The following is a 15,169-nucleotide window of genomic DNA, read 5'->3' as shown; positions in this document are numbered from 1 at the left end:
CGTGCGTACCATTTATTTCGATAAGATTGAGTGAAAAGCTAATTTAATTCGTTTCTCCAGAAAAAAAGTATGATTTTGTTTAACAACCTGCATGGATATTATAAATTAGACACCAATACTAACTGCAGAAGAAGCAATATACGTGGGTAGGGACGTAGAGTACTACTCTGAACTGGGAAGAATGCATGAGTTGACAATTTCGTGTAAGAACAGGGGATACTTTAGAGTTGACCTTAAAGCGTCGTTGTATTGGCGAGAGGAACAATTAAGTGTAGCTGTTGGGTAATCCGCAAGGTTGCTGGGTCATCGGCGCCACGTCAGCAACGCTGCATTCTGGCGTGGCAGCATAACCTTCAGTTGACGAAGCTTGATGCTGGCCTACAAAGCACTCCGGGACCATATTCGCCTTGACCTCTTTGAATAATACGGTGATCAATTGCGGCATGTACAATATATAGTCACCAGTTCATCACCGTGTGAGCCACAATCATGTGCGTACGGTTAGACATTAGTTTTGTTTACATTTTCATATGATTTAACAAAAAGGCAATAACCATGTCAATGTAGATATGTAGTACTCCGTAAAACACACACGGCCAGTAACTTTATAGTAGTATTGGTGAGCGGTTTCAACACAGCATTACTATCACAGTCAACTTTGTTATTCGTTTCTCGATGTGTATATGAAGTTTTGACTCGAAAGATTGAGAAGTGCTGTTTTTTTTTAAAAAAAAAATCTAACATCGAGAATGGTAGCATATGCCGGTCAGTTGGGCTATTCCCCTCTTCCAATTTAGTCATATGTATGTAGATATCATCCTCTAATCTCAGAGATAATTAAATTAACCTTGCTCTGAATAATTACAGTAAGACCTTATTATGATCGGTTCTGATGTTCAAATTATACTACGTATTAGTTTTGAAACAAGTACGGAACCTGACGATCAGAAAAACATAGATACGAATTACCAGGTTCGGTAGCAATAATCTTTCCTTGTGAGCTACTACAAGCTAGACATGTCATTTAGTGCCTGTTTTTTTGCCCAAAAACCTTTTTTAAGTCCATATCACATCAAATGTTAGTACACTAATTAAAAATATTAAATATAGATTATTAATAAAACTCATCCTATACTCTGGACTATTTCGTGAGACGAATCTATTGAACCTAATTAGTCTATGATTAACGAATGTGATGCTACAGTAGACATTTGCTAATCGTATATTAATTATGCTTAAAAAATTTGTCTAATGAAATAATCTTTATTTATGTAATTAGTTTTGTTATCCGTCTATATTTAATACTCATAATTAACGTCTAAATATCCGATGTGACAAAAGACTAAAAATGTCCCTAGATCCAAACAGCCGCTTAGCCTTTTGAATAAACTCAACTGATTACTGATGGAAGATTCCTCGATCGACATTGCATCAGTCGCTGCAGTAACGGAATCACCAACCCAGAAAGCGAGAGAGAGGAGGGCACTCAACCCCTTTGGCCGCAGAAGATGCAGACGCATACATCAAAATATGCAAAGAGATTGATAGGAACAGATGGATATGCCAGCCCATTCCGCGAATTACCAACCTGTCCTCTAAGCAAACCAGATGGATAGGATTTGCAAAATAGCAACATGGATGGAGAGCCCGCACCGGTTGCCAATTCAGCCGTGGGTTTCCAGCCATAAGCATATCTATTGTTTTCTCCCTTCGTCAGCCATTAACAATGGAGCTAACCGCCTAACCGGTCACCATCAATCATGAGCCCTACCAAATCTCTCCTTGTGAGTAGCACTAACCCTGGGTTTTCTTTCTTTAATAACAAGCAACAAGGAGATGAAAAAATCTCATCGAAAACCATGAGGGAGAGAGAGAGGCCCAAAGAGACGTAAGTGACAAAGATCCAGCAGCAATCCATCTCAGGTTTTGTTGGATTACAACAAACGTATCGTGTCCTCCTCTGCTCTCTCCGGTATCATCACTGAATAATCTTAGCTGGCTGGCTGGCTGGCCGGGCATGCAGGGAATGTCTTGCAAGAACGACCCTGTGATTGGTTAATTTTGCTGGCTTGCTTGGATCGTTCTCTTCTTCTCCTGTGCAACCCGGCGTCCCTTTCGCGCAACAGGGCGGTTCTTGCCAACTCCCGCGCGGACGATTTTGATTATTAGCGGCTGCCCCTTTCAAACCAGCACAAGGAGTTTGCAGTGTGTGTCTCCGTCCGCTTGCTTCCCGGCAATTTCTCAAAAGACATAGCTGGCAAAAACGTCAGATATGTTCCGGACAAAATCCGGTTCGTTCTGCCATAATCTGCTTGTCCGTGAATGTCGACGAATTCCTGCTCCTTTGCTCCTTGTCATATCCAGCAGATTTTGTACCAGCAGCATGCAACAGAGGATTTCTGCTGGTGGTTGTGTGGAGGGGACACCGAGCCGGTGCTCGATTTTCGACAGGGTTTTAATTTTGGGAGGACGTGCTCGATCTTGCTCAACAATGCCGTGGATCTTGTTATTTACTCCAGAGCTGGACGAGAGAGTTGTCTATGTACGGCACGGGACTGTGAAAAAAAAATGTTTTTGACCGGCAGAGTGCCTTGATCACTCGTCGTGTAATGTTGCAGGCCCTGCGTGCTGCTGCAAGTTGAAGCTGGCCCGTAGGCAGTTATCAGGCGTGCAATATATGCAGACAAATAAGCTGCTGATGCAGTACGGCGTTCCGCTGCAGGAGCAATTTCTGATGTTTCCAAACTCCAAATTCATGCCGCTGAGTGCTGATTAGTGATTACTGAATGCCGATTGCAGTAGCACCTGCAGATTGCAGAAGCAGGAACTGTCCTGCAAGGAAGGCTACATGGGCTCAAAGGTAATTTGGTCCATTAGGCTACCAGCCGACACCATTGTACTGGGCCCAACCAGCCTACACCGTAAAAGGAAAAGGTCCAATTTAGATCCCCAACAATGGGCCTATTTTCATTCACGTCAGTTAACTACAAAATCGGTTATGGGCGTCTTTCAACTCTTATAAAACCAGTGCAAATCATGTCCCGTGACAATATTTAGTGCAAATCATATACCAGTCACATAATTAAAAATAAAATGTAGTTAGACCCACAAATATGTGGGTCCCACTCCATCATCTCTATTTTTCCTCTCCCACTTTCCTCCTTTTTCTCCACCAAGCTCGTATGGGCGCCACCTTTAGGCTAGAGCTAAGCGCATCGTTATTAACTTTGACATTTACTATCTCGAGCTCCTCTCTTCCTTGAGCTCAGCCCCATCGCCCTTTTTCACTTCAACAACACACGAGCTCCCCTTATTTCCTCGACAGAATTGTCTTCGTCCTCATTGAGTTGAAGAAGTGGTCCTTGGTGGCAGCAGCCCGTTAACTCCATCGGGGATGACTTACCCTTTCAGTTGAGTTCCTCTGAACTCAATATGTTATCGGCTCATCGCCAAGCCACCTCCCCACTTCCTTAGAGTCCTCACATAGCTTCTGGTGTTGCAAATGCTCGGGAGGCTCCCCTTCCCATCGCCCCCATGATGAACTGACACGTCGCCACGGTGCTGTGTGCATGGTTGCCCGCTATCTCTAGTCCAACCCTGCCATGATCACCGGTCATTGCCTGCATAGCCGTAGAAAATAGGAAGTGAGGTGGTGTGTAGTTGCCAAAATTTTTTGGCAAAACATCGCATCGAACGTTTGACCGGATGTCGGAAGGGGTTTTCGGACACGAATAAAAAAACGAATTTTATGGCTAGCCTAGAAACCGCGAGACGAATCTTTTGAGCATAATTAATCTGTCATTAGCACATGTTGGTTACTGTAGCACTTATGGCTAATCATGAACTAATTAGGCTCAAAAGATTCGTCTCAAGATTTCTTCTATAACCGTACAATTAGTTTTTTGGTTCATCTACGTCTAATGCTTTATTTAGATGTCCAAAAATTCGATGTGATGTTTTTAAAAAAAATTTTGGGAACTAAACAAGACCTGAATGTCTCTGTTGCCATGGAGACACAAGCGAAGATTGGCTAGTTCACTTAGGCCGCGTTCACCCCCTCTCTTCTTAACACTAGATTCCCTCTTTTTTCACACGTACGTTTCTCGAACTGCTAAACAGTATATTTTTTGTAAAATTTTTCTATAGGAAAGTTGCTTTAGAAGAATTAATCTATTTTATAATTTTTTATAATTAATAATTAACTAATCATGTACTAATCTATTACTATATTTTTCGCGTCGGATAACTAACCCCACTTCTACTCCAAACGAACGCGACCTTAGAAGGGAGGTGCCAATAAGAATAATATTGTTTTATTTTTTTTTTGCTTGCAATGCCACATAAATGACACGACAATGCCACGTAAATGCCACATTAGCCAAAAACAGTCTCATGATATCATTGGACTTCATTTGCACTTTCTTTAGAAGTTAGATGACACTATGGATCTGTTTGGGAAGCTTTAGATTATGAGAAGTAGCTGTTTGGTAGTCAGCTTCTGAGAATCTAGAAAAGCTCCTAAACCCAGCTTCTGGATTCTTAGTTCATTTTCCAGAATCTATAACTATAGATTCTCAGAAACTGTGAACCGTTTGGGGCAGCTTCTAGCAAAAGCAGTTTTTGAGAAAAGCTGCAACTGGGAGAAGCTTCTCCAAACAGGCCCCATGTACCCTGGTTTTACATTTGAGAGATGGAAATAAAACTCGACTCATAGTTGAGGGATCTAAAATGAACTCTTCCCACGTGATAATGGTTGTGTGGATCGGCAAAGTTGGGCCTCTAAATGGCCGGCCTGTGCAAGTACGGTAACACTACGCAACGTGAAAGAACGAAATACGTTTTCCAACTTGTTTTACGGAAACCACGCTATCTGGCATTCTGGCCGTTCCGGCTCGGAGGTTCCCGTCCTTCCTCTTGGCTCTTGCACAGTGCCGGCCCTAGGCCAACCCCTGAACCCTCCCCTCCCCAAATCCTCCGTTCCCCACCCGGCGAGCTCGACGCCGCCAGGCGGAATCCCGCAATGGAGGAGGGCAACGAGGCGCAACCGCCTGTACAGCCACAAGCCGAGGCCTCGGAGACGCCGCCTCCGGCTCCAATGGACCAAGACGAGGGCCAGGCGGCAGCGGCGGACCCCATGGATGGTGAGCCGGGCGGCGCTACGGCGGCTGCGGAGACCAGGGAGGGTGAAGCGGGATACGCCGCGGCGGACGCTGATCCCATGGAGGATGAAGCGGCAGACGAAGCCGGCGCCGCGGAGCCCATGGAGGACGACCCGCCCACGTCCTCGCCGACCCCGTCCGCGCCGTCCGCCACCGCGGCCGTCGACGACTCAACCATTGCGCGGAAGCGACGCCGCCGTAAGAAGCAGTTCCCCGGCATGATCCCCACGGCGGGCGTCCGTGTCCTCCGAGCAGCCGCATCCACCCCATCCGCGGCGCATCTCAACGGCGTCCCTCGCCGCCGTGGTCGCCCTCCGACCTCCTCCTCCCTCCGCCTCGCCCGAGAGCTCGACGCTGAGGCTCTCATAGCCCTCGCGGCGGGGTTCCCTGCGGACTCCCTTTCCGAGGACGAGGTCGCCGCTGCCGTCCTCCCACGCATCGGTGGCGTCGACCAGACCAACTATCTCGTAGTCCGCAACCACGTCCTCGCGCTCTGGCGCTCAAATCCGCTCTCCCCCGTTGCATCCAACGCCGCGCTCACCTCCATTCGCGCCGAGCACGCGCACCTTGTCGCTGCTGCACATTCCTTCCTTTCAGACCATGCGTACATCAATTTTGGCCTGGCCCCATCCGTTATTTCCCTCCCACCCTGCCCCCCTCCCTCGCTTCCTCCCCCTTCTGTCCTTATTGTCGGCGCTGGTCTTGCTGGCCTCGCTGCTGCACGGCACCTGATGTCCCTTGGCTTCAAGGTCGCCATTGTTGAAGGACGACTGCGTCCTGGCGGCCGCGTGTTTACTAAGTCTATGCGCTCCACCGCTGTGGAACATCCTGACATTGCAGCATCTGCTGATCTTGGAGGCAGTGTGCTCACCGGTATCAATGGGAATCCCCTTGGTGTCATTGCACGGCAGCTTGGGTTTCCACTACATAAAGTGCGGGACAAGTGCCCGTTGTATCTTCCAGATGGTCGCCCAGTTGACCCTGATATGGACAACCGTGTTGAGGCTGCCTTTAATCAGCTTCTTGACAAGGTCTGCCAATTGCGGCAGGTTGTCGCCGACAACATCCCACATGGCGTGGATGTGTCACTTGGCATGGCATTGGAGGCATTCCGGGAGGCACATGGTGTTGCTGCTGAGCAAGAGGAACGGATGCTTCTTGACTGGCATCTAGCGAATCTGGAGTATGCCAATGCTGCTCCTCTTGCTGATCTATCCATGGCCTTCTGGGATCAGGATGATCCATATGAAATGGGTGGTGACCACTGTTTTATTCCTGGCGGCAATTCTCGTTTTGTCCGTGCGCTTGCTGATGGCATACCGATATTCTATGGGCAGAATGTGCGAAGGGTACAGTATGGGTGCGATGGTGTGATGGTGTACACTGATAAACAACATTTTCGTGGTGATATGGTGCTCTGCACAGTCTCCCTTGGTGTGCTGAAGAAGGGTGACATTCAGTTTGTGCCTGAACTCCCAGCTCAGAAGCTAGAGGCCATTGAAAGATTGGGTTTCGGGTTGCTTAACAAAGTTGTGCTACTGTTCCCGTATGACTTCTGGGATGGAAGGATTGATACGTTTGGGCACTTGACCGAGGACTCTGGTCAGCGTGGAGAGTTTTTCCTGTTCTATAGCTATTCGTCTGTCTCAGGAGGGCCACTGCTCATTGCACTTGTTGCCGGGGAATCTGCAATTGAGTTTGAGAAGACATCGCCAGCAGAAAATGTTGAGAAGGTACTAGAAACACTTAGGAAAATATTTTCACCAAAGGGGATTGAGGTTCCAAAGCCTTTGCAGGCCATATGCACTCGATGGGGCACTGATAAGTTCACATATGGTTCATATTCCTATGTGGCTATTGGATCTTCTGGAGATGATTATGACATTCTGGCAGAGAGTGTATGTGACAGAGTTTTCTTTGCTGGGGAGGCAACAAATAGGCGGTATCCTGCAACAATGCATGGAGCTTTGCTTAGCGGGTATAGGGAGGCCGCCAACATTGTAAGAGCAGCTAGGAGGAGAGCAAAAAAGGTGGGCTCACCTGAGAAAATGGATGTTAATGATGAAGTCAAATTTGAAATTGAAGTCGACAGCATTGATTTGGATGATCTCTTCCGTACTCCTGATGCTGCTTTTGGGGGCTTCTCAGTTCTCCATGACCCATCTACCTCTGAACCTGATTCAATTTCATTGTTGCGTGTTGGAATTGGTGCAAGAAAGTTGGGTTCTGGTTCACTTTTCCTCTATGGCTTAATTATGCGAAAAAATGTAGCCAATTTGGCTGCAATGGAGGGTGATGAGCGACGATTGAGTACACTGTACCGAGATTTCGGGACAAAACTTATGGGTTTAGATGGCCTAGGTGATTCTGGGTCAAGCCTTATATATCGGATAAAAGCTGCTGCTAGGAAATAATACCAAGCCAAGATGTTGGAATGGTTGACTGTCACCTGTAATAGCTGTCAGCGCTGAGCATTAACTTTGCATGCTCAGCATAGGTTACTGAACCTGGGAGTAATTCGTTCATTCATTGATTACCTTAAGCACCTTAACTCTGATCAATGTGTAAGTTGTGACATGTTGTGCTGATAAGAAAATGGGAATAGTTGAAGATCATATTACAATGGAAATAATGGAAGATTATGATCAGCATTTTCTGTTCACACATGGTACACCAAACTACTGTGATGGCATTGTTACATATATTAAATATGTTAAGTGTTTTATTTGGCACTTGTTAGCATTTTTCTCTAGCACTCAGGGCGTATGATTTCTCTAGCTGAGTTGTTCTTGTTGAATAGTCAGAGGAGTATGTGTGGCGCAAAATGATTTCAGGATCCTAATGCTTCAACCATGTTAACATTTGGGTCATGATATATTGCTATTATTCATGGATAAGACATTGTCTAGTGGTTTAGGTTACATGCTGCATGTCCTGGTCTAATTTAATAATGAAAAAAAAAGTTGTGTTACGATTTTTGTTTTATTTCATTATTCTGCTTCAGTACATTTTACATGCTTGTTATTTCTTGTTTCGAGAGGTGATTTTATGTGTATCTCCAACCACGTCAGCGATGATCAATTGATAGTTCATTTTCTTCATCGAACTGTAGGTTTATCATATAAATGGCACTTGAAGTTAAACAACAAATGTAGATACCACCGTCTTTTTATTGAGTTCCACATAAGAAAATAACCTAAATATAAGGGATTCTAGTTTGTTTGGGAGAAATGTAAGATACATGGAAGACTAATTTTATCATCCTTCAGAAAGTATTAGGAGGTGCCATATTCTTTAGTGTAAAATATAGTACATTCAGTTACTTTGTATCTCGAGTATCAAAATTGAAGTATAAATATTAGTACGTAGAGGTACTTTAATGACTTATGTTACATGTAGGGAGTGGGAGCAGGTTTGGGGATTAGGATGGGAAAAAAATGAACATGAGGCGATCGATGTGACAAGTAGTTGTATAGGATATTTATATTTGAGGATAAATTTTAAATATTTGATTCCCTTGTGTTAGGGATGGAGCGAGTACTAAGATGATTATTTTATCCTGTCATGACTTCCTTATTAATCTTTCTTAGATGTAGAGGTACACAATCTATATGACTGCACCTTGTGGTGACAACGGGATTTTTACTTGCCTGCTAACTTTATAAATGAATATTCTGTTCTGCATGTTTCTTACTTGCTTGCTAACTTGAGAAATGAAGATTCCCTGTTCTGCTTGTTCCAATGTGTGTCTTTGACTACGATAAAATTACTTGAGTTCAAGGTTTCTCCCTTGGTTGAGAAAGTTCATATTTCTACCAGGGCACGTTGCTAACATAGACAGGTTGCTGTCTGCACGGCAATATTGGATAAACTTGGTTGCATTTTTTGTTCTAGTTGATTATTTGTTTAGCCGACAATTTCAAAGGTAAGCAAATACTTATATCAGGCTGCCTGGAGGTCAGGATATTCTTTGTGTGAAGCCTTTATGTTTCTGTTCAATTAATCAAGATATCAAATCCCTTATAGTAGTAAGTTACTAGAACTTGCAGCTTTTTTAGATCCTGTAGCATGTCCAGGTTATGCTTCCTCTGTTGCCTTGACTAGAAACGATTTGGCAAAAGCCATATAGTCTTGAATTGAGTTCTGGTCGTAAAACGTTCCTATTTAATTTCTTACTAGTATATGTTATCAATGCCACTTTTTCTGTGAAAAAGAGTGTTTGTCCGTAGTAGTTGTTATGGCACGATCTTCATAGCATCTTACAAATTTGTGATTATAGCGAAAATTCTGTACTTCCACATGGTTTGGCCTATCTTTTTTTTTTTTCAGATTTTAGTTACGCATCCTACGCTAACTGCTCATCAGTGATGGGATATGTGCCAAAGCTTGCTTGACTTACAATTCTATGGGCTGTTGTTATGCTTATGCTTGATCATTCCAAAATGTGTGCCCAAGTTCTTTATTTTATTTTTACCCAACATGTGTTTGATGCCGTTGTCGTTTTGTTTTTGGTATTCATCAAAGTCCGTCAGGTTGCAGTTCTATATATAAGACTTTTTAGTCTTGTCTTAATTCATCAATCGATAAATGTATATAATTTATATATATGTCTAGATTTATTATTATTCATATGAATCTAGACAAAACTAAAATGTCTTACATTGTAAAACGGAGAAAGTACTTGTTTTCTGTGTGTTATATGTTCCTTTTATTTCATCCCTATGTCTTGCCCCCGTTCAAAATTTGGAAAGCCTCATTGTTTCCGTCAACATTTTTGCCGATTGTACGGCAGCTTTTCGTGCTACAATCTGTAGGCTGTCTCCTCTAGAAATTTGGCCACTCTTGACAACTAGCGTTAAATGGTTTAATAAATTACTTTGTCAGCTGTTTGTTGACCTGGAGGCTAGCGTTGTAAGCTGTTTTTGCTGAAAACATATTTGTAATGGAAAAATATTTTGTTAGTAAAACTTTTAAATATGTGATCTTAGCTATCTAAAGGCAAAAGTTAAAAATAAACTATGCTAAAAAAAAACTTAAAATCATATCTAAATTTAAGATTGATAATTTAAATTTTGGCTTAGTGAAAAGATGATGCCTATCATTATCGTCTTTTTAATTTCATTCAGATCTGAAACCTAACCTCGGTGTCACTTGCCCGGGTACTATACTACTTTTTAAACCAAGATGAACAATCGCTAATGATTCTGCTAGATGTTCGCCCTGCTTGCTTGTAAGCAACCAAATGTGAGTGGTAGCAAAGAAGCCACTAAAGCACGAGAAAGAGGAGAAAATCTCACATGTTTGGCCCAAAACCAACAGCTAGAACTCTGTGACTAGTGAGAGATCGTTAAGCACTGCACTGGTGCTGTGTTGGCCGCATCCCACATGGATATAAAGGTGGTGATTAGATTGAAAAAATTTTTGGGAGAAGTGTCATATCAAATATTTGACCGGATGTTAGAAGGGGTTCTCGGCCACGAATGAAAAAACGAATTTCACGGCTAGCCTAGAAATCGTGAGACGAATTTTTTGAGTCTAATTAATCCGTCATTAGCACATGTTGGTTACTGTAACACTTATGGCTAATCATGGACTAATTAGGCTCAAAAGATTCGTCTCAAAATTTCTTCTATAACTATGCAATTAGCTTTTTTTTCTCATTTATGTTTAATATTTTATTTAGATGTTTAAAATTTTAATGTGATGTTTTTGAAAAAAAAATTGAGAACTAAACCAGGCCAAAGTGGCCATCTACCAACCTACTATTTGACATTGACGACCATGTCAAAAATCATAGCTGTTCTATTTTGTCTCCACGACGACGGATCCAGTGACCCGTCAATCATTTTCGGATCCGTGACCACTCGCCGTCTTGCCGCCGCTCTCCTCTCCAACCTCATCTCAATCCAGTGGATGGACTGCATGTGCAATGCATATTGTAAAACTTAGATACATCTAGTGAAGTGAAATCCAAAGGGAAGTTCCAATATAGGACCAGGATAGGGGTGAATAACGCACCAGGTAACGAGACTAAAAGTTCGGCGGCTCGGCTTGGCTCACGAGTTGACTCGTTAACAAGCTAAATCTCATTTAAATTATCTCTATTATTTGTAAATTTATCACTTTATCATTTATTAATATAAGAATAGACATTAATTATAACTCACTGGATATGATAGTTTGGATATGATTATAATACTAAGCACTAGTTGATAATATATAAAACAGTGATATTCTATACTAGTGAGCTAAACAAACCGCTCACAAGCTGTCTCATTAAGCTCACGAGGTAAAAAAAACTAGCTTAGCTTTACTCATTAAGACTATGAGTTCTTGACAATTCGAATTGAGGTTGATACAAGCTCATCCGAGCCACGAGTTTTGAGTTTTTTTCCACCTCTAAACCAGGATTTATGTTTTCAACGAAAATCGATAAAAAAATGTGAAATTTTGAGGTTTCGGACGAAAGTGGTTTCCGAGTGAAATTTTTGATTGGCTTTCAGTTAAACAGTAAATTTGATCAAATTACTCAAAATTAAGTGAAAACCGCTAGGGATGGCGCTCAATCAGAAATATGAACACAGGCTACGCGCTGTGCATGATTCAAAATGGACAAGCACAGCTCGTGGGCGCGAGTTGTTTGCTGCCGAGGGGAGTGGTAATGCGCAACTGCTTTGCACGGGCAGGAAAGGGACGAGTCGGGGCCATTGAATACACGAATTTGAGCTTACTACTACTTTGGATGGCGAGGTAAATGGAGTTTGTCGGTGTCAGCCTCTGCGCAACAAGTATGGGCGGGCGCGCGTTGCCGTACCGACGGATCGAGGGGCTCGAGCTCTCTCTCTCTCTCCCGAGAGCTGGAGGGCGCGCCGATTTCCACCGACATTTCCGCGGTCCAGCCTTGCTTGGCCGTGCCCCCACACAGCGTCGTGCTGCTCGCTTAGTCGCTTGCATGTTCAATTCTTCCTTACAAATGATGAGGAGAACAGACTGCACTGTACAAAGGGAGGATGCTTTGATGAACCGTGGAGGTTTGATGTAACAGGAGATTTCTGGAGCGGGGTAGACGGTGAGAAATAATCGCGCTGCATGCCAGGCACGTCAAGTGGATTAAATGATTAATCAGATCCACCCTTGTTACATATAGTAGCAGTACATCGTAGTACCCGACATTGTAATACCTTTTCCCATCCTCGCCTTTAGAAGAGCCGAAGGTTGCCAGGTAGGAGGACAACGGCGTAGCTTCGCTTTATGGAAGCATCACTGACCCACTGAGCTCCGCTACAGCTCGCTCTCCGTAGACCAAGCAGCCAAAAACCACGTACGTACTCGAGGTTGCAGCGGCTCGTGGTGGGTTAGCGACGAGACCACCACCCGTGGACCGGGTGGGAAATGGCCGCGTCGCCATCCCTCACACCGCTGCACCTGCAGGGTTGGTTGGCTCACCACCGGCTTATCACAAACCGTCTCGTCACTCTCCCACACACGCGCAGCACTCGGCAGTACACAGCACCCGGAATGATGCGATCTTTTGCCGCTGCAGCCGCATCTGTCCACGGCGCCCCCGCCTTTTCCAGCCGCGAAGAGGTGGCGGGGCGTGCGCGCGCTCTCCCCCAAGCGGGCGGCATGATGGGAGGAGGCCTGAGCTAGACTAGACGGCCAGCGAGGCGGTGGCGGCGACGCGGTTTCGCGTTTTTTTCTGATCGCGCGCGGTTGATTCGCAGCGAAATCTCGGTCTCGGGATTGTCACCGACTTGCCACGGCGTCCGGCACGTTATGGTGACCCGGGCTATTTGTTTCACTCGAAACCGCATGCCGCCGGCGCGTAGGATATGGCTGGCTCGTGGTTGGGTTGGACGCTTGGACCCCGATATATTGTTGGTGGTACAGCCGGTTTTCTAAGCTTCACTGATTAGTGATTTAGTATACGGGTCTTATGTACTCTATCTGGACTCTGGTCCTGAGCAAATGTGATTAGTTGATTAATGCCAAGCGATGATTGCACCCAACGATCCGGAGCCTAGCCAGTTATGCCACTTGCTTCCGTGGTAGTACGAGTCGAGTATAAGTGGAAGAAAACATTATCTATTCCAAATTACAAATCAAAACAACACATTCTGGGCCTTCTGGCTCAAAGAAATTAACCGTCTGCATAATCGCTTTCGCTAAATTCCCTCCTATGGTTGCTATGCTTCGTTGTCATCTGTCAACTCACTATGATAATCCAGCAGGGCCATGCGGCCGTGCCAACCTCGTAGTACTCCGTAACAGTGGAGCACTGTATAGTACATTCTTTTTTTTTTCTTCTCCATAGCTTGGGTCTAGATGATTTGCCATCCTTCTGATGTGCATTCCCAAATGCTACTTTTTTCGTGAATTTTAACTATTTGGCACTCGTTCTATAGGTTTTATTGATCCATTGTCACATTTGCCTAGTTTTATAGGATTATAGCTATATAGGATCTCTTATCTTGATAATAGTTATTTTTTAATTATTAATTTCAATTTAAAATTTTATAATTATATTTTTACATGGAAACCATTTACCTATACTCTAAATTGTACTTGTTCATAAACTCTTTTCTACATAATATTTAATTTATAATTCAAATTCTAAATACTTCTAAACTGTATTTATATATTAAAAATTATTACAAATAAAACAATTGATATTAAAATTGATATTGAGGAAAGAGACCATCTATAAATACAATTTGTAAACAACTAATAAAATTTCAGTGAATCAGATTAGAAATACAATTTAAAATTTAAAAATAAGAAAGGGTCCATGTGTAAATTAAGAGAAAAGGTCAATATATAAATACAATTTAGAAGTATCTAGAATTTAAATTATAAATTAAATATTATATAGAAAAGACTCTATGAACAAGTATAATTTAGAATATAGGTAAATGAGTTCCATGTAAAAACATAATTTAGAAAATTTCAAATTCAAATTAATAATTAAAAAATAATTATTATCAAGATAAACGATCTTGTATAGCTATAATCCTACAAAACTAGACAAAAGTGACGTTGAATCAACAAAAACTATGAGACCGGTGGCAAATAGTTAAAGTTCATTAAGAAAGTGACATTTGGAAATGCGCCTTCCGGGAGGATAGCAAATCATCCAAAGTTTTCCATAGGTTTCCGTGTCCTAAAATATAAGCATTTTTAGTATTTAAAATTTATATAATATAAATATTTTTGCTGATTTGAATCGTTTTAATTATTTAAGAGTTAATTAGATACTTGAGAAGTAAATCTAATCATTTTAAAATTTAAAAATAAACAGCCAAAGTGTTTAAAAAGAATACTTTAGCATATCTTTAGTCATAATAACCTAGAAATGCTTATATTTTAGGATGAAAATTATAACTTAAAAGTAGAATCGTTCGTACTCTTTTCCATCTATCACCTAAAAACCATCGGTTCCATAAAAAAATTCAAAAATTAAGTGATTTATTAAAAAACCGTTTATTTTCTATATGATCTGTGCAGTCTGTAATCAGCTATATCCGTTTTTCTTTGCGATGCTAGTTTTAGAAACAAAAAAAAGCTTCACTTCCCGGGATTACACATGATGACATGACATGCGGCGACGACACTGGTATCGGATCTAACGGCCCAATGCAATTACTAGTATTAACTAACTAATCAGTCGATAGATTATACAATCTCCATGATTTCTCAGATATTTTAAATTGGGCAGCACTGCACTCCGGCAGAGTCATAGAGCGGCACGTCCAGAAAAACAATTCCACATTCTGTAGCATCACGAGACCCCAACCGGGCCGAACCGAACAGACGTCAAACGCATCCGGTACACCTCCAAAACGGTGCGGGCCCCACCCCTCATTAAGTAGGATCAGTTTCCACTCGCGACGCCACCCCACTCCAACCGACCGTGGGCCCTCCCCGCCCTGCCCCACCTGTCAGCGTCACGGCCCAGCCCCCGTTAAACCCTCCCCTATTTATACCGGCGTTTAGGGAGTAAGCGAGAGATT

The 15,169-nt window shown here is 43.0% G+C and overlaps 1 protein-coding gene across 1 annotated transcript; it reads left to right on the top strand.

Moving 5' to 3' along the window:
• The first annotated feature begins 4,929 nt into the window (after positions 1 to 4,929).
• LOC102710949 (lysine-specific histone demethylase 1 homolog 1) lies at positions 4,930 to 8,116 on the top strand. Its single transcript, XM_006647860.3, has one exon. The coding sequence runs from the start codon at positions 5,021 to 5,023 to the stop codon at positions 7,571 to 7,573; it is 2,553 nt and encodes an 850-aa protein (XP_006647923.2). The 5' UTR covers positions 4,930 to 5,020; the 3' UTR covers positions 7,574 to 8,116.
• The last annotated feature ends 7,053 nt before the right edge of the window (positions 8,117 to 15,169 follow it).

The sequence above is a fragment of the Oryza brachyantha genome, chromosome 2 (assembly GCF_000231095.2).
Source record: "Oryza brachyantha chromosome 2, ObraRS2, whole genome shotgun sequence".
Lineage (NCBI taxonomy): Eukaryota > Viridiplantae > Streptophyta > Magnoliopsida > Poales > Poaceae > Oryza > Oryza brachyantha.
The sequence above is the reverse complement of the archived record's forward strand: the minus strand, read 5'-3'. Positions and strand labels throughout refer to the sequence as shown.

Bases quoted from the DNA above. Each gene is read 5' to 3' on its own strand.
- LOC102710949 (XM_006647860.3), top strand. From the start codon at position 5,021: ATGGAGGAGGGCAACGAGGCGCAACCGCCTGTACAGCCACAAGCCGAG.